This window comes from Mesoplodon mirus, assembly GCF_964341445.2.
Source record: "Mesoplodon mirus genome assembly, chromosome: 15".
In the NCBI taxonomy this organism is placed as follows: Eukaryota; Metazoa; Chordata; class Mammalia; order Artiodactyla; family Ziphiidae; genus Mesoplodon; species Mesoplodon mirus.
In genome coordinates this window covers 48,490,771-48,513,584 of record NC_138991.1, presented here as the reverse complement: position 1 = coordinate 48,513,584, position 22,814 = coordinate 48,490,771, and the positions used below count along the sequence as shown (strand labels likewise).

At 44.6% G+C, this 22,814-nt stretch overlaps 1 protein-coding gene across 1 annotated transcript in view; it reads left to right on the top strand.

The window, feature by feature from the left end:
• Positions 1–22,134, top strand: part of HS3ST2 (heparan sulfate-glucosamine 3-sulfotransferase 2) — a gene marked incomplete at its 5' end in the record, with an annotated part of 88,850 nt that extends 66,716 nt beyond the window's left edge. Inside the window, one exon of the mRNA XM_082645004.1 lies at positions 21,405–22,134. Within this exon, the coding sequence (XP_082501130.1) occupies positions 21,405–22,023 (619 nt within the window). The 3' untranslated portion in view covers positions 22,024–22,134. The remainder of the gene's footprint in view (positions 1–21,404) is intronic.
• Between the last annotated feature and the right edge of the window lie 680 nt (positions 22,135–22,814).

Genomic DNA, 22,814 nt, shown 5'->3' with positions numbered 1-22,814 from the left:
ATATACATTCTTTTTTATTTTCTTTTCCATTATGGTTTATCCCAGGATACTGAATACAGTTCCCTGTGCTATACAGTAGGACCTTGTTGGTTATCTATTCTATATGTAATAGTTTGCATCTACTACTTTCAACTTATTTGCAAACCTAGCATTGTATAAGAGTGCATATTTCTATGCACCATGGATAACACTAAACTTTGTGATAGGTCAAAATGCTATCTTATTTGGATTGAATTTGTATTTCTTTGATATCTTATGAAGTTTAATATTTTGCCAGTTTTATATCTTCTTTCAGGGATCATTTATATCTTTTCCTCAGTTTTCTGTTGGGGTGTCTTTCTTATTGATTTATAAAAACTCTAGTAAAGATACTAAATATTTGTCTATCATATATGGAACATCATTTGCTTTTTTGCATTTATTTTCCCTTATGGTTACTTTTTTTGTCTTCTAAAACTTTAACTTTTTTTTTTTTTGGCCTCACCTCACGGCTTGTGGGATATTAGTTCCCCAACCAGGGATCAGACCTGGGGCCCCAGCAGTGAGAGCCCTGAGTCCTAACCACTGGACCATCAGGGAATTCCCCAAAACTTTAACTTTTAACTTCTTTCTTTCTTTCTTCTTTGATATCATGGTTATAAAGCCTTCCCAATTCTCAAGAATATATACATATTTACTAATATTTTAATATCTTACTCCATTGTTTTCTTTTTAACATTGAAATATTTCATTCATTTTGAATTAATATTGGTATAGATGTAAATGAGGAAATCTGAGTACATTTTTCCCAGCTTAATCACCTAATTGTCCCAACAAAGTCCCAATAATGTATAATTTCCCAACTGACTTGAAATACTACCTTTATCATGTGTTTTTTATGTAGCTGTGCTTATTTCTGATTTTGTATTCTGTTCTATAAATCCATTTGCCTGTTTCTGAGCCAGAACCACACTGTTTTAATTACTACAGCTTTATAATATATATTGTGTGACACTGTAGCTTCCTTCCCATGATTCTTCCTTCTAACACAATGCATTGGCTCTTATTTTTAATTTATTCATCCAAAAGAAACTTTATAATTGTAATGTCAAATTCAATTTTTAAAAACCTCTTGGGATTTGGATTGGTATTACATTTGATTTATAGATTAATTTGAGAAGTATGGATGTCTTTCTAATATCACGATTTCCCATCTCTCCATTTATTAAAGTTTTAATTGAACTGTCTATACAATATGGAACAATCTTAAATATCAGTTGTGTTAGCAGGCATCTTTGTCTTGCCTGACTTAATGAGACTCATAGCCTTCAGGTTACAGCACATACAACTAGAACCAAAACCCTTGGCTTTACATCCTGGCTTCACCAATTAGTACCTTGGGTCTTTGGCAGATTATTCCTCTGCATCAAATTTCCTTATGTGAATAACAAGGTTAATACAAATACCTACCTAGTGATATTGTGGTGAGATTTAAATGAGATAATAGATATGAAAATACTTAGAACCATGCCTGCCACGTGGCTCTCAATAAAAGTAAGCTATTGGGCTTCCCTGGTGGCGCAGTGGTTGGGAGTCCGCCTGCCGATGCAGGGGACACGGGTTCGTGCCCCAGTCCGGGAAGATCCCACATGCCGCGGGGCAGCTGGGCCCGTGAGCCATGGCCGCTGAGCCTGCACGTCCGGAGCCTGTGCTCCGCAACGGGAGAGGCCACAACAGTGAGAGGCCCGCGTACTGCAAAAAAAAAAAAAGTAAGCTACTGAAGAGAACAGACTTGTGGTTGCCAAGGGGGAAGAGAATGGGGGAGGGAAGGATTGGGAGTTTGGGATTAGCAGATGCAAACTATTATATATAGGATGGATAAGCAGCAAGGTCCTATTGCATAGCACAGGGAAGTATATTCAATATCCTCTGATAAGCCATAATGGAAAAGAATATGAAAAAGAATACATATATGTATGTGTGTATAACTGAGTCACTTTGCAGAAATTAACACAACATTGTAAATCAACTATACTTCAATAAGAACTTTTTTTTTAAGTTAGCTATTGGCCCTATTTCATCCTTCAATATACAAGTCCCTGTGGGCTTGAGATGGATATTCTTTTTCATGTTAAAGATGCAGCCTTCCTGGTTTCTTAAGGTAATTTTTTTCTTAATTAGTGATGGATGTTGAATTTACTAAGTGCCTTTTCAGAATCAGTTGAGAGGATCATTTTTCCTTTTGACCTATTTCTGCACTGAGTTATGATTCTGTATTACATGTAATGATATGGATCTCAATGGGATGTGGCAGCTTTTCTCTTAATAAATTGTGCTTTGGTAGATATTACTTGAAATCTTGACTGGTCAGTTTCTCTCAAGAGGGATCTTTCACTTGTCAGCTTGAGGTAGATAAGCTGCCTGCCAGCATTCTGGCAGGTGTCTCGCCCCCCTGTTCACCTTGGCCAGTGTCTGGGGACTGCTTGTTTTAATAGCGCCACAAGATAATCTCCCCATCTCTGCCCTACTAGGAAAGTGGCTCCAGCCTGGCTGTAGGGCTGAGGGAAGCTCTGTAGGTCCAGCTGCTCATTCTAGAGACCTCTAACGCCGAGTGTGCTTCTGCCCTCTCACACCAGCAGGGTCCCTGGTGCCTCCAATTCCAGAGCTATTGGAAGATTCCACTTTCTTCTCAATAGTGACACCCCCTCCTCTCTGCAGCCACTTAAGTTTCAGCTTTCTTTTCCAAGACCAATACCCCTCGTAAGTCAGCCTCCCTTCTTCCAAAAGTAAGTCTCTCTTCCTTGTGTGCCACCAACGCTTCACCCATCCTCTTGATATTTTGACTTAATACCTTTTATCCATTCATTATCAACTTAGTGGTGACCAGAGAAGGAAGAGAGATGAACACTGTGATTCCCCCAAGTGATATGAACGCACTACCATGAATTGGGCCCTTTATCAATATTAAATGATGCTCTTTGTCTCATTTAATGTCTTTTGCACTGGATTCTACTTTTTCTGGTGTTAATAATGTGACTCTAGCTTTCTTTAGACTGGCATTTTCCTGCTGCATCTGAACCCCTCCATTTTCATATAAAATGTTTCCATCCCTGTGTTCTGGGTGGTCTTATAAACACAAATATGACTGACTAGGTTTTATGTGAGAATGAGAAATCTTTATTGTTGTCATTTTTTTAAATTATGGGGTTTAGCCTATTTCCAGTGATTTTTAATATTAACACAATCAATCCTACTTCTGCACTTCTGTCATCTTGCTCTACAGTTTTGGCTGTTTTTTCCTTGCTTTCCTTTCCTGTCTCTTTTGTTATATGAGCTGCATTTACTTTGCTTTTCTATTTTCCAGTGTTTTGAAGGATGTATGTCCTGTTTTGGGGTTGTTGTTTTTTTTTTTTTTTTTGCGGTACGTGGGCCTCTCACTGTTGTGGCCTCTCCCGTTGCGGAGCACAGGCTCGGGACGCACAGGCTCAGCGGCCACGGCTCACGGGCCCAGCCACTCTGCGGCATGTGGGATCTTCCTGGACCGGGGCATGAACCCGCGTCCCCTGCATCAGCAGGCGGACTCTCAACCACTGCGCCACTAGGGAAGCCCTGTCCTGTTTTTAATTTCTTCATTGTGTTTTCCTCTAATAGAGCAAGTGAGCAGGAGGGACCTTCTGGTAAAAGATCTCCTGGGCTTTCCCTCTGCCCTTCCCTCCCCCTCTTCCTCTATTGCCAATTTCTCAGTCTGTGTTAATTTAACCTGGGATTTTGAATTTGATTGATGAAATTATTAATTTTTGCAACTGTGTTGGGGTATAACTTATTACTTTTTACATCTAATTTTTAAAGAAAACTATTGATATTAAGAGTTAAATGTATTAATTCTTTAGACTCTGTGTTGTGTTCAATCCCAGTCACTATCCTTTTATATTCAACTTCCCTTTCCCCAGTTCCTTCACACCATCACTCAGGTCACTGCTTTTATCTTCAGAAAACTTTTCGAAGAATGAGGTGGAATGCTTTTCAAGCTTATCTTATAGTGCTTTTCTTTTGCCTTCACAGGCAAATTGTCTAACTACTAAGTATTGGAAGTAACAATTTTTTTTTTCTGCAAAACTCTATGAATGATGATTTGTGTTTTCTAGCATTTACTGCTGCTACAAAGTCCTTGTCTGGCTTGAATTTGTAGAAAAACTGTTTTGTTTGCTTTATCCATCCTGGGTATATATAATACTTATAAAATGTTTGCATTTTACATATAATGTTAAATGTTTGACCTGACGCATGTTTGTATAGATAGATGATGGATGGATGGATGGATGGATGGGTTCACTGATGTAAGTTTTGTTTTGTTTGGACTACTCTGGCCTTTTGATCTGCCCACATTGCCATCTTTTATCTCTGGAAGTGTCTATTAATGAAATCTTTGCCAATAGCTCTGTCCAATTTGTTTCAGGTTTCCTCTTCAGTAACATTGCAAACTATTCGTTGCCTATGACTACTCTGTCTTCCATGTCATCTTCTCTCCCAACAGTTCAATCTTGTGGATCTTTACTTGAGAAGCCCAAGATCAGGTTCAAGTTTGTTCTGATTTTTATTTTCTACGTTGCTAGTTCTACTCTTGATTTCTGTCAGTGTAGTTTGCTAGTGCATTTTTAGATTCTCTACAGTACCGCCTCATCCATACCTGTTTTGTCTTATCCTATTGTTTTTCTCATTTCATCATATGGTCTTTTCATCCAAGCCAGTACTCATCTCCTGAACTTCTGCTCAAATGTCTACTCTGGGGTTTCTTCGACCCCTCAATTCCCTCTTTACACTTGCTCTTCTTTTCTTCCACCCCAAATTGTAATTATATATTTGACTATTTTTTGTTCATTATGTCCTCCACCAGACCAGAAGCTCCATGAGGGCAAGTGCTACATCTGTTTTACTTAGACCCATGGCCTCGGCACCAGCAATGGCTGGCAAACAGTAGGTACTTAATAATTATCTGTTGAATGAGTCTATGTCTACATTACTCTGACTTGGATTTCCTTTGGCCAACTAACATTGTTTTGAGCCAGAGGTTCCCAAACTTAAGTCATTATAAGGATCACCTTTTTTCCGTATTCATGTACCATTTGTACTATTTACTTAGTATTTGTCTTTAGATCAAGTCACATTTTCTATGCTCACTGCATATTTAAGCCTCATCCTAAGCAGTAAAATCTGTTAAATATAGATGATCTTCTAGTTCTAATTTTCTAAAATGCATTAAAATAAACACAAAACTGTTTTAAAAAAATGTAACTTTCATCCATGAATCACTTGCAGACCAGAGATTATATGTGACTGCACTTTGGGAAACTCTTTCTAAAGAGCTCAGGCTGCTGCATTTTCTCAATGCGCCCAGATCTTCTTGCCTTTAGGCTTTGATTCTTCTCCTGTTATTCATTTGACCAGCATGAGTCATATGCTTTTTTGACTGCCTGTGGTGGTGTGGCCCAGTGACAAAGACTGAGACTCCACACTCAGCAAGGAAGACAGCATCCCTTCCTGATGGGGTTTGCAGACTAACTGGGGGAAAGGCAATAGATAAACAAACAGATATGCAAGAGATTTACAGGTTGTGCTCAATGCGAGGAGGGAAATAAACCGTGGGGTTTAGAGAGTGACATTTGAGAGTGGTGACATTTGAACAGAGACCTGAGGATGAGAAGGACTGAGCCATGGAAGAGTCAGGGGAGAGTGTTCTAGGCAGAAAGAGCAGAAAAGCCCTGGAGGCAGGAAAGGGCAGGACTGAAGGATTTGAGTGTTTGCTACCTCATCTTGCAAGGTGTCCTGAATGCCTTCCAGAACTGAAATGCAGAGCTGGACCATTCTACACCACAGCCTGGACAAGAATCCAGATTTGCACAGTTTGGGTGAGACCTGGACCCCGTAGAAGTGCTGTTGACCCAGTAACCGTACATGCAGCTTTGGCCTGGATGATATCTGAGCAGCTGGCTCCCCAGTGCTTTGCTCAACAGCACTACTCTTCTGACTCCCTGCATGATCAGAAAGCCAAGCCCTGCTCACCTTTGCAACCACTGGGCTTCGTGTATTCTGATACACCTGCCTCTTCGGGAGACAAAATGGAAAGAACTGATGGTGGCTAACGTCTCCCAGGGAAGCGGCGGAATTGTGGAGGACCAGGCAGGAGGTGTTGCCGCCACCAGCTGCAGTTGGATTACCTCCCACTAGGGGGCACTGTTATGCTGCAGGAAGTGGGGGCAGGCTTGTGGAGCTCAACCTTGCAAAATTTAGTAGCCATAGGGACTCTGGAGTGTGCAATTGTAAAGCTTGGTGTTAAAAAATAAGATGAACTCACTGATTCATCCAGTCTTTGGCTGGGGTATTTGCAGATACCTGGGATGCATTCAGATCTGGTGCGGACTGACAGGTCCTTAGCATGGATCCAGGCACAGGTGGAAGGTGGGCCTCCGTGGACACTGCAGGCAGGGAACACTGGGAGGTGAAGGGAGGTGGAGACGCACAGGCCTGGGGGACTAGCATCCGAAGGCCACTGGGTTGACCATCTCCATCCTCGGCTGGTCAGTGTGGAAAAATTTATGTGTTTGGCAGCAGGATAATGAAGATGTTTCATGCTAACAGTTTCTCTATTCTCCACGGTGCGAGCTCATCTGCTGAGAGGGACAGAAAAGGGCTGGCTTTGATCATTTGCAGAGAATGGAAAAGGTCTGAGATAGTCATTGTGCAGAATGGGAGAGCGAGTTGGCCAGAGGAACATGGTGGAATTTGCTGGCTGTGCTGAGGCCCGCTTTGTATCAAGAATAAGGTATTTGTAATGCAGCCATCCTGCCAGTTTCAGACGTTCTCCAGCAGCACTTTCCCTTCTTCCCCTCCATCTGTTTTCACTTAGATTGACTTCTGGAGATTGCAAGGAGGATGAAGGTCCCCTAAGCCACCCCTTGGTACCACCCCTGGTAGCCTTGGGGCCACTTGGTGGAGCAAGCTGGCTCCGAATGGATGCTGGCCAGCAGAGTCTACCTAGAGAAAGATGCTGAGCTGCTCCTTGAGCTCTGACCATGAACGAGGATGCTGTGATGGGTCCTAAGCTGGCAGGGACCAATGTCAGAAGAGACTGGGTGAGAGGTTACCAGTGGATTTGGTTATAGATTAGATGTGAGTGTTGCTGGGGCAACTAGTGGATGGTGGGGCCATTAAGTGAGACATAAAGAGATAAGTGGTAAGTGTGGGAAAAATAACTGAAATATGTATGGAGAAGGACTGGTAAGAGGGGTAAAAAGGAAACCAAGACCTTGGTTCTCAAAGCCAAGAAAGAACATATTCCTCAAGAAGCAGGGAGTGGGCTAATGCCTCAGATGCCACAGAAAGTTAAAACAAGGCCAGGACAAAATGACACCGCCATTTATGGGTGTGCTCAGAGAGAGCTGCTTTAAGGGGGTGAGGAGGAAGGAGGCAGATGTGACAAGTTGAGGATGAATGTGAGGTGAGAAAGTAGAACCACTGAGCTTTTTTGGGCCTCTCACTGTTGTGGCCTCTCCCATTGCGGAGCATAGGCTCCGGACGCGCAGGCTCAGCGGCCATGGCTCACGGGTCCAGCAGCTCCGCGGCACGTGGGATCCTCCCAGACCGGGGCACGAACCCGTGTCCCCTGCATCGGCAGGCGGACTCTCAACCACTGCGCCACCAGGGAAGCGCAGAACCATTGAGCTTTATTTCATGAACTTTGGGAAGAAAAGGAGATATATAGGGCTGTAGCAGGAAAGCATGAAGGAACAGATGATTGGCTTTTTGAAAATGAGAAAGACAAACACTACGGCACAGTAACTATAGTTACTGATACTCTAGAGCATATTTGGAAGTTGCTAAGAGAGTAGCTCTAACAAGCTACTAGCTCTTCATCATGAGGAAAAAAGGTAACTGTGTGTAAGTCTGTGTGGTGATGGATGCTCACTAGACTTATAATGGTGATGATTTCACAATATATATGTATGTTGAATCATTACATTGTACACCTGAAAGTAATATAATGTTATATGTCTTTTATATCTCAATTTTTAAAAATAACTGAATAAATGAAAGAACAACAAAAAAAGAAAAGACTTAAATGAAAGGGGGAAAATTAAGTAGAGAAAGAGGAATCCATTGACGGCTGGGTACAGTGCTTTATGGTTTACATGGGCCCCTCATGTGTTCATCCAGCTTAGACCTCACACCAGCCAGGGGAAGCCCACCTTCTCATCATCCACCTGTTGCTCTGAGGAAACTACTATGAAAGTCACAAGGCCAGGAAATGGAAAAGCTGGGCCTCCAATCTGGGTTTTCTGAATTCACATCATCTACAGTTTGTCATCCAATATCCATTAGCCAATTCCATTTAGTGCATAAACATTCACTGACTATGCAATTCATGCCAGGCTGGCCAGGACCTGGCTATTCAACCTGTGGGCCATGGACCAGCCTGTCAGCCTCACTGCAGAGCCTGTTAGAAATGCAGAATCTCGGCCCCCTCCCTAGACTTATAGAATCAGAATCTGCCTTTCCACAAGACCCCCAGGTGATACAAATGTGCCTCCAAGCGTGAGAAGGGCTGACTTAAGGGACCCATTCCCAGGGAAAAGGGAGGGTAGGCTTAGTGTGGGGAAGGAGCTAAGCCCAGACAGTGAGAGAAGGTGAGAGACCCAGAGTTACCAACAGAAGGCGCCCTGCTAGTGTCCCCATGGTCAGGCCAGACTAGCCCGATGGCACCTGAGAAATTGAGGTCCAGTTGCCTGGAAACTTATCAGAACTGTACGTGCAGCAGCAAAATCCATTCATTCAGCACCCACGGTCACCCTTCCTCCTTTCCGAGCCAAGATTCCGGAGAGCAGAGCTGTGCATTTCCGGCCTTCCATATCTTTGCTTCTCACCCACACCCCAGCTCCTCCAGACACACTTCCTCCCCCTCACTCCTCAAAACTGTTTCCATGCAGGCTATCTTCTTCCTAAACAATATCAATGGAGATTTTTTAACATACCTTTTTTTTTTTTTTTTTTTTTTTGCGGTACGCGGACCTCTCACTGTTGTGGCCTCTCCCATTGTGGAGCACAGGCTCCGTACGCGCAGGCTCAGCAGCCATGGCTCATGGGCCCAGCCGCTCCGCGGCATGTGGGATCTTCCCAGACGGGGGCACGAACCCGTGTCTCCTGCATCGGCAGGCGGACTCTCAACCACTGCGCCACCAGGGAAGCCCTAACATACCTTTTTATTAGCTAGTTTTTTTAACTACAAATGATGCATGCTCATGGCAAAGGAAAAGAAATCCAATGAGTGCAGAAAGATAAAGGTGAAAAAGAAGTCCACTCTATACCACGGGCCATCCAGGTCCCCCAAGGTGATCACTGCTAACAGTTTACTGTGTATCTTTTTAGAGGTGGTATATGCATATCCATACTGGCATCTGTGTGTATATTTTGTATGTAAATAGGTGCATATTGAACTCGCTGTTCTGCATCTTGCTTTTTTTTCACGTAAGAATACATCTTGGACTCCTTTTTGTGTCAATATCTATAGAACCAGCTTATTTTTTTAACAGCCATAAAATAAGCTATTGTCTGGCTTTATTTAACCAGCTTCGTACCAATTGACATGTAGGTTGTTCTGGTCTCTTTCTGCTACAAACAGTGTTTCAGTCATTAGGTCAATGCCAGCTGCTGTAACAAACAAACGCCAAGAGAAAAGTGTATGTCTTGCTCATAGTAGTCCAAGGGGGTTGTTTTCCCAATTATAAGGGGTCTTCATGCCCCTTCTACCTTTTGGACCTTCTAGGGCCTCAGAGTTCTCTGCATTTAGCTAGTAGATGGAAAAGAAAATGAAAAGGACACACCTACTTTGTAAGTACCTGGGTCTGGAGGTAACACACATAGAACCAGCCACAAGGCCCCACCTGGATACAGGGGGTGCTGGGAAATGTAGTCCGTGGCTGGGCCACTACCCTCTAGAGACAGAGCTACACTATGGAGTGAGGGGCAGGGATCTTTGGTGGACACCTCCCCATCTCTGCCACAAATGCTGCAACAAACATTCTTGCACACAGGTCTTTACACTCTTGCACAACTAAATTTCCAGAAGTGGAATTGCTGGGTTAGAGGGTGTGTGCATTTTACATTTGGGTAGATAATATCTAATTGTCCTCCTAAAGATGCATTGATTTTCACTCCCTCCAATATTGGCAAGTACTTAGTTCTACACGCTCTTGCCAGCAATAACAGTTATAATTTTTTAAAGTATATTTTCCAGTCTTATAGGTGAACAATATGATCTCATCTTAGGTTTAATTTGCATTTCTTTAATTTTAAGAGAGACGGAGTATCTTTTCATGTATTTATTTCCCATAGGTAGCTCTTTTGCTATTAACTTTTCACAGCCTGTGTTCCTTTATTCAACCAGCTGGCTCTTTTTCTTATTAATTTGCAAGAATTTTGAAAAAATATATAAAACATACAAACACATATATAGATAGTAAAAATATATGAAATCATCCTTTGTTTCCCTATCTTATATGCTGCAAATATTTTTCCAGTGAGTCATTTCCCTTTATTTTATTTATGGTATTTTTCCATCCCAGAGACTTCCATTTTTTATGTATCTAACTTTTCAGTCTTTTCCTCCATGAGTTTTGTCTCATGCTTAGAAAGGCTGCCCTCGTGCCAAGGTTAATTTTATATTCTCATGTTTTCTTCTAGTGCTAGAGTCACACTTGCTTGAATCCAGATTTTGCAACTTGCTGCATCGCTTTTGTGACTGACTTTAGTTCCCTGTGTCCCAGATTCCTCAGCCCATAAACAGGAATAGTGAGAGTGCCGGCCTCGGGGAGTTAATGTGAAGGCTGAGGGTGGTGGTTCATACACAGAGCTGAGAACCACATCTGGCCCTCGGTCACTGCGCAAGAAATGTTAGCTGTGAGCTTGTTTACATCGAAGGCATCAATGACCCCGGCTCAATCAGCTCCGGCTGCTATAACAAAAATGCCATAGACCACGGAGCTTAAATGACAGAAAGCTATTTCTCACAGCCTGGAGGTTGGAAGTCCAAGATCAAGGTGCCAGCCGATTTGGTTCCCAGTGAGGACTCACTTCCTGGTTTATGGACGGATGCCTTCTTACTGTGTCCTCACGTGGCAGAGAGGGAGAGATCATCTCTCCCGTGTCTCTTCTTATAAGGGCACTAAGGCCTCCACGTCAGGTCCTAATTACTCCCACAGGCCCCACCTCCAAATACCATCACACTGGGAGTTAGGGCATCAGCGTATGAATTTGGGATGGGGATGGGGGAACACATTCAGTCTGCAGCAGACTATGTGTATGGCTGATGTATGCTGTGTGTATGCACCATAATGATTTGATATATGTTTACATTGTGAAATGATTTTCACAGTCAGGTTAATTAACATATCTATCACCTCACATAGTCACCATTTTTGTACGTGTGTGGTGAGAACACTTTAGACCTACCCTCGTAACAGATTTCAAGTATACAACACAGTATTGTTAACTGTAGTCACCAGGCTATGCATTAGATCCCCAGAACTTATTCATCTTATAACTGAAAGTTTGTACCCTTTTTCTAACGTCTCCCCATTTCCCCACCCCACATCCCAGCCCCTGGCAACCACCATTCTACTCTCTGGTTCTATGAGTTCGACATACAGATTCCACCTGTAAGTGAAATCATGTAGTATTGATATCTGTCTTTCTGTGCTTGGCTTATTTCACTCAGCCATAAAAAAGGAAGGATCGCCTGCCATTTGTGACAACGTGGATGAACCCACATGACATTATGCGAAGTGAAGTAAGCCGTGTGCCCATTTCTTCTGATTAGCAAGTGGGAGAACTCTAACTCAGGTCTCTTTGATTCCAACTCCTATACTCACAACCAGCTGCTAAAGTAGCCCACTGCCCTCCGAACAGCTCTAGGATATATCAGGCAAGGAGGATCCCTTTCTTGTCTCCACTGGTCACGTGGCGGGACTCAAGACAAATTCCATAATGCACAAAGAATGGGTGAAAGAATAGGTGTCACTGGGGGGACTTCCCTGCTGGTCCAGTGATAAAGAATCCGCCTTACAATACAGGGGATGCGGGTTCAACCCCTGGTCAGGGAACTACGATCCCATATGCTGCAGGGCAACTAAGCCCATGCACCACAACTACTGAACTCGTGCCCTTCAACTAGAGAGCCTGCGTGCCACAAACTACAGAGCCTGCATGCCACAACTAGAGAAGAGAAAACCCGCACGCCACAACTAGAGAGAAACTCGAGCAAGGCAATGAAGAGCCCACGTGCCACAACAAAAGATCCTGCATGCCTCAATGAAGATCCCGCATGCCGCAACTAAGACCCGATACAGCGAAAAATAAAATATAATAAATAAATAATAAATCTTAAAAAAAAAATGAATAAGCGTCACTGGCGAAACTTGCACTAGAAGAGGCAGGCAAGGTGTTACTCTGTCTTCTCACCATCACCCTGAGGGACATACCAGAGCCTGGACCAGCTGTGGGTTTACGCTCCAGGGAAGGGACTCTGCCCCGACACCTACATCAACTTCCCTTCTTATAGGGCAGGGGTGAGAACAGCCTTGTCAGCTGGGGGGGACAATCAAACTACGAGGACACCAGGTAGGCTGGGCTGAGGTGCCAGCTGTATACAGAAGTTATTAGGGAAAGCCAGCTGTCCAACCCCTGGGGGCCTTGATGACTGTCAGAGACTGGGTTCAGGCATGGCCCCTCCTGGCAGAGGAGGAAGCCACCAGCCCTAGTGGGAAGCCAAGTTCAGTGCAGCCCCTCACACTGAGAAAAGGGAACCACCTTACCCCTGGGGTTTACAAGACTGTTAACTCCTTGAGGACAGAGACTACACCATGCCTGTCTTTGTATCCTGGCATACAGCAGGTGCTCAATAAATCCTTGTCCAATGAATACATGAATGCATACCAAGCACAGGACAGGCCTTGTTGATAGAGATGTGACAGTGGTGATCCCTGCCTTCCGTGACCTAACACTCTAGGGTGATGACAGATGCAGATAATGTGTAAAAAATGGGATGTGTCTGTAGTGACTGCCATGGAATCACAAGGGTAACAAATTGCCTAACTCCTGGGAAGGGGGAAATAATAAGGGCACAGTCAGGGAAGTCTCCCTGGTGGAGGTGATGAGGAACTAAGAGCTGAGAGATGAAGAAGTTCTGCCTGATAGGCTACAGAGCCTTCCCCCAGAGGGCAAAACATGTCAGAGGTCCCTTAGCATGAAAAATGCAGTGTCGGGGGAGAACCCTGAATAGTCCAATCTGACCAGAGCCCAGAGTGGCTGTGGGCTGGATCAAGATAAGCCACATAAATCCTGTTTAGGCCTTTATCCTGTGAGCAGTGAAGAATTATTGATGGGGTTCAGGCTGGGACTCAGCAGTTTCCTCCTGGGTCACATCAATGTAAGGATTTGGGGCTGTGGCTTGGAAGGAGGAGTTGCCACGATGCTAGAGGGGCCTCATTTCTACGCTCATAGGTGCTGTGCCTGCGCTCAGCCATGTAGTGGGTGAGCAGGCTTAGCAGGTTTAGTTTAGTTTAGTTTGGTTTTGTTTTAACATCTTTATTGGAGTGTAATTGCTTTACAATGGTGTGTTAGTTTCTGCTGTATAACAAAGTGAATCAGCTATACATATACATATATCCCCATATCCCCTCCCTCTTGCGTCTCCCTCCCACCCTCCCTATCCCACCCCTCTAGGTTTAGTTTTAAGAACGAGTTTCTTGCAAGAAAACCTTTTCCCTCCTCTTCCGCTCCTAATTATCCCTCTGGAGGCTGCAATTATTTTTTTCAAGGAGCCTGGTTGCCCAGCTAGGAGCTAATAAATCACTGAAGTCCCCCAGGCAGCCAGGCCTTTTAGAACACATACACAGAATGTACAGATTTAGCAGGAAATGAAATCTTCCAGAGAACCCTATCAGTGATAATCAGGGGTGTGCCGGCCCTGCTCAGAGGCCCCGCACAGCACGTCCCTCTGTGGACAGTGGGGCCACAGGAGCTGTCTCTGTCCCACTGGGTGGGTCAGAAAATGCCATTTCCAGAGAGCCTCAAGCTGACAAGTGAGTGTTTGGATTTTGTGTGTGTGTGTGTGTGTGTGTGTGTGTGTGTGTGTCTTTTTCGGTAAGGGCTGCAGAAGTCTGTGATTTCTCCCTTAGGGAGAAGGTAAAATACAGACTTTTGTGCACACATCTCCACCGGCACACACAAATATGCTTTTTCCTCGTTGTTCCTAGACTTGGGAACCAAAACCTTGCCTTTCTATTTTTTCTCTTCAGCAAATATTGACTACGCCCCTACTAAGTGCCAGCCATCTCCTAGGTGCTGAGAGCACAGCCATGAACAAGACAGACACCAACACTCTTCTTTTGGAACTTCCAGTCTATGGTTGGGGGCAGGGGTGGGCAGAGACATCCATCAAATAAACATATAACATCTTAGGTAGTAATGAGCGCCATCGTGTTACTTATGAGGGTGCTTTTTATTAAGGCTGTGCTTCCCAAGCTTCTCTGAATATGAGTCCTGAGGCAGGGGGTTTGTTAAAAATGTAGGCTCCTGGGCTGCACCCCAAACCCACTGAAGCTGAATGTACTGGGACTCTTTAAGGCGCACCCCCAGGTGATACTTCTGAGCTACCATATTGAAGGCTATGCGGCTAAAGGAACATGCAGTCCTCAACCATGGTTCTTAGCCCTGGGGGGTCCACTGGGATCATCTGAAGAGTTTTAAAGTTGCAGGTACCAAGGCCTCTGTGCCCACCCAGAGATTCTTAATTAATTAGTCTGATGTGGGGTTATTTACATGTTTCCAAAGCCCTCCAGGTGGTCCCAGAGTCCAGCTTGACTTCCTCAACTCCTCCTCTCCCAGCCACACTATAGGTGACCGCAGCCCTGTCCTCTTTCAACATTAGAGGGAGCCTTGGGCAAAGGACAGAGTGCAGATGGCAGAACAGAAATGGCACAAGATGTGTTCCTTTCAATCTCATTTTACCTTCGTATATTGGGAGGTTTTTTTCTGTTTTTTTTTTTTTTTTTTTAGTGGTACGCGGGCCTCTCACTGTTGTGGCCTCTCCCGTTTTGGAGCATAGGCTCCGGACGCGCAGGCTCAGTGGCCATGGCTCATGGGCCCAGCCGCTCCGCGGCATGTGGGATCTTCCCGGACCAGGGCACGAACCCGTGTTCCCTGCATCGGCAGGCAGACTCTCAACCACTGCGCCACCAGGGAAGCCCTATTGGGAGGTTTTGATTGAAGCAGAGCTTGGATTCCCCTCAGCCTGTGAGCCTGAGCATGTGTGGCCATGATGAAATTTTTTAAATGGCACAGCGATCCCCTCGCCCCAGGACTATCTGCTGGAACCTTCCTCTGCCCAAGACCAGAATGCCAAGAAAAGGCCAAGCTTCATAAAGTAAACACTGGTAACTTCTGAGGACTCGAGGTAACCTCTGAATAGGCACCTACCTTTGACACTGGATCTTTGATCAATTTATTGAGTACCTATGTCATGCCAGGTATTGTGCTAGGAAGGCAAAAAAGAACGAGAAACACACCCAAGATGCTGATGATCTGTGGAAATAAATGGATGCATACCTAGTAAGTTCTACACAATGGGGTGAGGTCTTAGTAGTCGGATGCAGGAAGTGCCAAGAAATTACAAGGAAGGGTTCACAGAGTATATGACTTTTCCTTTGGACTTGGAAAGATGAGTAGACATTCACCAGGGTGAAAGAGACAAGAGAGATGATCAAGAGTCTTAAAAAAAAAAAAAAACTCAGCAAGTGCAAAACATATGAAAGAGCAGGATGTGTTTGGAGAGTGGATTTTGTGTCCGGCATAGTATAAGCATCAGATTGCCAGGAGGTGGCAAGAGATAAATTCTGGAAAGGTAGGCAGCAGCCTTGAGTACCAGGTCAAGGAATGTGGGCTTTCTTCAAAAGAATAACTGATGGTTGACAAGATTGGATTTGCTTGAGAAGGAGTTCCCTGGTGGACACAGACTGCAGAATAAATTGAAAGGGAGAAGAGAGTAGAAGCATGGAGGTTAGAGAAAAATCTGTTGTCAGAGGAACAGAGAGCCTGAAGTGTATGAGTGCTGGGGGAGGGGAGGGGGAGGGGGAAACTTGAGAACTTACAAGAACGACAGAATTAGATGTGAGAAGGAGTCAAGAATGACTCTGACGTTTTTCTGCTTTGTGAGTGGATTCGCAGTGATATCACCTACACAAACAGGCAAAAGAGAGAAGTGAGCTTGGAAGGAAAATAGTGAGTTCAGTTGTTGAGATGAGGTGTCCACTCCACAGACAGTTGGACGTTCCAGTCCATAGTGTGGGAAAGCTGGAGCTGCAGTTACAGGCTTCTGAGGAGTCGACAGCTCCTGGGCAGTGCTAATGGCTGAGGAAGGAATGAGGTCATCCAGGAAGGTCATGTAGAATAAGAGAAGTGGGAGATAGACTCCTGGGAAGGTTCCCAGTGGTTTGGAGAGAGTTGAGAATGTGAAAAGGGATGAGGGCTTCATTGCATAACTCGATTAGGTTGTTGGCTGCATGTAACCTCAGAAATATTGATGGAGACTTTACTTGTGCCATGGCTGTGGTAGACTTTGCAGCTGTAGATGCAAATAAGGTACACCTGCCCTCCCTCATGGAGTTTATAATCCAGTAGGGGTGAGTGTAGCTTCCACAGAGAGGAAGCTAAGTTGTGTAAGACACGTTGGAGTTCTTGGGTTGCAAACAACAGAAACAGACTCTACTTTAAAGTAGTCCAGAAACAAACAAACAAATTAGAAGGATGTGCAGTAACTCACAGAATACAGAGGAGAGTGGGAAAACCAGGTCTCAGAAAGGGCAAGAACGCAGAGAGCTGAAGGAATTTGGTAAAAGAAACTGATAGGGAGGCTCTTCCATGCTCCTGTGTCTGGTTGGAAGATTCAGTCCACTTTCAGTCTTTATGATACATTTTTGTCTTTATGACACAATTGGCACTAATTAGCCTAACTTCAGTCATGCACCCTCCCCTTGGCCTGCTAAGATTTTATCTAAAGAAGGAGTGGTGGTTCCTTAAAAAAATCTGGGAGCTGCTACCAGATGTGGTGGAAATTGTTGCTTAGCAGGTTAAAATAACAGATGGGAGGTAAGTCCAAACGATGAGTGTTAGAACATTCTTTCAGTAATTTTTGCAGAGCTACACAGAAAAGAAAGGACGCTGAAGCTTAAAAGGGTTACAGGGTGAGAGAAAAGTTCAGCTGTTTGTTAGCAGCTGGAAACAAATCAGCAAAATTTGAACAATGACATGAGGAGGAAAAATGAGCCTTAAGGAAAAGCCTAATGCCCCCTTCCCACCATAGAGCAGGGAGGTGTGTGTCCATATGGTCTCCTTGTACAGTATCATCCCACAGGTCTCCTGTACTCTATTCCAGTGACCGAATGAGAAATAAATATATAGGGGTGTCCTTTGGTGGGATAGAGAAAATTTGGAGTACGCATTTGACTCACGACGTGATGACCTTGGTGTGATGTTATTTACAGCCTGGTGTTTGTATCTTCCTTAGTATCTGTAATTTGGTTTTGTAGCTGATATGCCTATTAGGAATTAGAAGGGTGGAACTTCACTTCAGTGCACAGCTGGGGGAATGATGTGACACTCTGAAGATCCCTGGAATTGGTCAGAATTTCCCAAACTGGTAACAGAAAGAGGTGTCAATTGGTGCTCCTGGCAAAAGTTCACAGTTCCTTGGCCACATAAGCTTTGGAAATGCTGCACCTTCAATTCCTCTCTTGGATGTTCTTTAGCGTATTAAAGGATGTTGCAAAGAGAGACTTCCTTGATGGTCCAGTGGTAAAGAATCTGCCTGCCTTACAATTCAGGGCACTTGGGTTTGACCTCTGGTCAGGGAACTAAGATCCCACATGCCATGGGGCAACTAAGCCTGTGTGCCACAACTACAGAGCCCATGCGCCCTGTGCACCACAACTAGAGAGAAGCCCGCGTGCCACAACTAGAGAGAAGCCTGCGCACCGCAACAAAAGATCCCGCATGCCTCAGTGAAGATCCCACATGCTGCAACTAAGACCTGACGCGGCCAAAAATAAATTAAATAAATAAATAAATAATAAATAAACCTTTTTAAAAAAAGGGTATTGTGAAGAAATCTGTTTAATGGCTTATCAGGTCAACTTTTTGTGTGCTGATATCAATAACCCCCATGAAGTTTGGAAAGTCCTTAAGTTTAAATGCACTGTCACATATATGTAATTTCATCTACTCTTGTCATAAAGGCCAAAACCTCATTACAATGTATGCCAAGGTCATAAAATATTACAGGAAGATGTCTAAGAAAATCCAGCCAAAGAATTCTATTCAAGTACACCTGTGATTATTTGCCAAGAATGATATCCAACTTAAAAAATGGCCTTCTCAGTATTAATAAATACTATAAAGTTTCAACCCATAAGGGTGCATGATAGACTCTGGGCCTAGAAGCAAAATATCAGTCGTATCAGCTTATCAGCTGCAAAGAGAATTTGAAGATTCAAGGGGATAATGGGTAGATTTGCAGGGAAGGCAGCAGGGGAAGGGATCTGACAGCACAGGTGGGCAGGTGAGCCCTTGCCTACCTTGTCTTCTGAGATTAGTGGGAGGGGTTCAGGATGGATAATGGTCACTTTCAAGGTGAAGGAGAGGAAGACTGAAGGAGTGGAGGGGTGGCAGCTTATCCTTTTCTAGAGTAGTGGGAGACTAGTTGTGTGTTAGGGTGGTTGAGTATGGTTGAGAGTTTATGGTGAGAATTTGGAACACTTACTATGAGGAATGATGGGGGCGCTGTAAAGACAAACATAAAAGATTATTGAGCAGTGTTGAGGGCTCAATTTAAGCTAGAAGTAATAAATACATAAAGGAGAAGCAATCCTCTGTCAGGATCAGCAATTTTCTCTACTGCTGTTTGGCAACACAAAGACAGAATTAGAAAGGATGAAAAGTTGGCAAGATGCATTATTAGAGATTGGAAGAGCAAGCACTACAAAGAAATTAATGATGATGAGGATGATGATGGCAATGGTGATTAGGGTTAGGGTTAGGGTTAGGGTTAGATGTGAAGATGATGCTATTGAAATGATTGCTCACTGGGTCCAGAGAAGGTTTAGAAGAAAGTGAAATCAAGAATATCACAGATGAATCTGAAGATCGGGTATCAATACAATGAATTTGAAACCGTGGTAAAGGTAGAAAGAAAGAAGGTTGTAGTCTGTGTTTGTATCCTGTGGCCGCCATAACAAATGACCACAAAATGGATGTCTTAAAACAATGGAGATTTATTCTTTCACAGTTTTAGAGGCCAGAATTTTGAAACCAAATTGTCATCAGGGTTGATTCCTCCTGGAGGCTCTGAGGAAGAATCTGCTCCATGCTTCTCTCCTGGCTTCTGGTGGCTGCCAACAATGCTTATCATTTCTTGGCTTGTAGACGTGTCACTACGTGCTGTCTTCATCATCACATTGCCTCCTTCTCTGTGTATCTCTTCTCTCCTTCTCTTCTTTTCTAAGGATATTCCTTACAAGGAACCCTAATCCAGGATAACCTCATCTTGAGATCCTTAACTTACTTCCATCTGCAAAGACTCTTTTTCCAAATAAGGTCACATTCATAGGTTCTGGGTGGAGGTGTCTTTTGGAGGATCACCATTCAACCCACAACATAGTCCTAGAGTGGAATTTCAGTGTGAACTTTTTCAGAATTAGGGCAATTCCAAGGATAAGACCTAAGGTATGGCCATGAGAAAGAGTTGCTAAAAGGAAGAGAAAAAGGAGATATTTGGTCAAAGAACTGTAAGGCCAGGTTACTGAAGAGAGATGACAATAGGGGCTGGGATGAAGAAGACCAGGTACCAGGTGCCTCTATTCCAGAGGGCTGTGAAGATGCATTCTGTGGGTGTTGGGAAGCCGTAGTGTTAAGAGTGGGGGAAGGATGCTGTGTTGGTGGTTCTCACCCCTACCTTCACATTGGAATCATCTGAGGAGCTTCAGAAAGGAACCCACCCCCAAATGTTTTTAATCAGTTGGTCTAGGATGGGGCTCAAACATTTGTGGGTTTTTTTTTTTTAACTTTCTTGGGTGATCTAATGAACAGCCAGGATTAAGAAAAACTGGTTAAGTGTAAAACACAACCTTCAGAAAGAAGTAGCAGACTTCCCTGGTGGCACAGTGGTTAAGAATCCACCTGCCAATGCAGGGGACGCGGGTTTGATCCCTGGTTTGGGAAGATCCCACATGCCACAGAACAACTAAGCCCGCACGCCACAACTACTGAGCCTGTGCTCTAAGCCTGCACTCTAGAGCCTGCAAGCCACAACTACTGAAGCCCGTGCACCTAGAGCCCGTGCTCTGCAACAAGAGAAACCACCGCAATCAGAAGCCCGTGCACTGCAACCAGACAAAGCCCACTCCCAGCAACGAAGACCCAACGCAGCCAAAAATAAAAACAAAATTTTTATTTTATTTAAGAAAAATGTAGCGACTGGGAGCCAGAGGTGTTCCCCTTCACAAGGGCCTGAAAGAGACACACCTGAGAAGGAGACATCAGCGTGTCCCACCATCCTCCCTTAAACCTTAAGCAGAACCAGGAAATTTAAAAGTAAGGGAGCAAGAGGTTGCATTAGGGCTTCCGACTGAGGTCCCAACCAGCCGGCAGTTCTGTGCTTCTTCAGTCTTATACCAAGGAGGAAAAGACATCAGAACTCATTTCTAAAACACATGTTATTCCTACAAAGCATGCCTTTCCTCCCCTCAAAAGATTTTCTTAATATATTTAGAGAAGTATCTTTTGCCAGAACAATATTCGGTGGCTTCCTTTGTATTTTTTGAATATGTAATAAACACAATAAAAATTTCAAGCAGCGTAAAAGATTACACAATAAAAAGTAATTCTCATTTATCCCTGACCTCCTGGCTTTGCTCCCACTCAAGCCCCCTCCCCAGAAGCAATTACTTTTATTGGTTTCTTGGTATCTTTCCTGAGATAAACAAGTTGTATCTTGCTTTTTTTCATTTAAGCACTAAATCTTGGAAATCATTCCATAACAGTACACGCAGATCTACCTAACTCTATTAATTGGCTATTCCATCATTTATTTATTTCACACTGATGGACATTTAGGTTGGTTCTTGTCTTAAAGCAAACTGGTAAAGACCTAAAAAAAAAAGTCAACAAGAGTTAAAGTGGGTTCTTCATCAGATGAGAGCAGGTGAGCCTCAGATGGCCCGTTGGTGAGGGGGCGGGTGCTTCACTAGGGAGCTGGGTGGAGGGAAGTGATCTCCAAGCCCCCAACAGAGCCCTGGCTGATCATGTGCGTTTCTGCCCCGCAGGAGCCTGATGCCCCGGACCCTCGAGAGCCAGATCACACTGGAGAAGACCCCCAGCTATTTCGTCACTCAAGAGGCCCCTCGCCGGATCTTCAACATGTCCCGAGACACCAAGCTGATAGTGGTCGTGCGGAACCCCGTGACCCGCGCCATCTCCGATTACACGCAGACGCTCTCCAAGAAGCCCGACATCCCTACCTTCGAGGGCCTCTCCTTCCGCAACCGCACGCTGGGCCTGGTGGATGTATCCTGGAACGCCATCCGCATAGGCATGTACGCGCTGCACCTGGAGAGCTGGCTGCGCTACTTCCCGCTGGCCCAGATCCACTTTGTCAGCGGCGAGCGGCTCATCACTGACCCAGCCGGCGAGATGGGGCGGGTCCAGGACTTCCTGGGCATTAAGAGGCTCATCACGGACAAGCACTTCTACTTCAACAAGACCAAAGGATTCCCTTGCTTGAAAAAAACAGAATCGAGCCTCCTGCCTCGATGCCTGGGCAAATCAAAAGGCAGAACTCATGTACAGATCGATCCGGAAGTGATAGACCAGCTCCGGGAATTTTATAGACCTTATAATATTAAATTTTATGAAACTGTTGGCCAGGACTTCAGGTGGGAATGAGCCATCGAGATGCAAGGGCTCTTCCACTTGTCTCTTCTGCGAGGTTTGCCCTGAGAGCCCTTGACCCTCTTCCCCCAGGGAACCCAGGCTCCAACCCCTGTTCCCATCTCGGATTTCATCATCCTGGAACCCGGGAGCCCAGCTAAGGCCAAGAGACCAGGGGGGTCCCTGACACTAGCCCTCCCAGTCTGTCCACTCAAAGCTGATCTGCTTCTGGCATGTCCGGTCAATTCTGAATGGTTTCCCTTCAGCCCTTAAGAGGCCTTGGGAAATTGCTTTAGGAAGAGTGGGAGTACGTCTTCCAATTATGGTACATATTATAAGGGATGATGGTCTGTTGCTATGATCACAGCAGTCTGTCCCTGTCACTGTCCACCCCAGAGTGGGTTTGTTAATTTTGAGCGGCATGTACCTCCCCTCTCAGCTTAAGTCTCCAAGCCACCCTGGGTGATGGATGGGGGACCAGCCTCGTCCTCCTGACCTTAGCAGCTCGTGGCGAGATTACAGAGCTGGAAGTCTCCCCCGGCCCTTCCTAGGAGACAGACCCTTTGCTGATGAAATAAACCAGTGATTTCAAAGCCTGTGGTCTCAACTCTGCTTGAACTGTCTTTGAAAACCACTCTGTGACACTCCCTGCTCCCTGTGGACAAAGGCACATAATTCTGCTGTTACGGGTACTTTCTTCACGCGAGCTTTCATGTTCAGCATGCGACAGAATCACGCTTGTCCATGTGAAATAAATATGGCTCTCTCGTGTCCTCATGGCTGGGCTTTCTCTGTCAGGCCTGGAG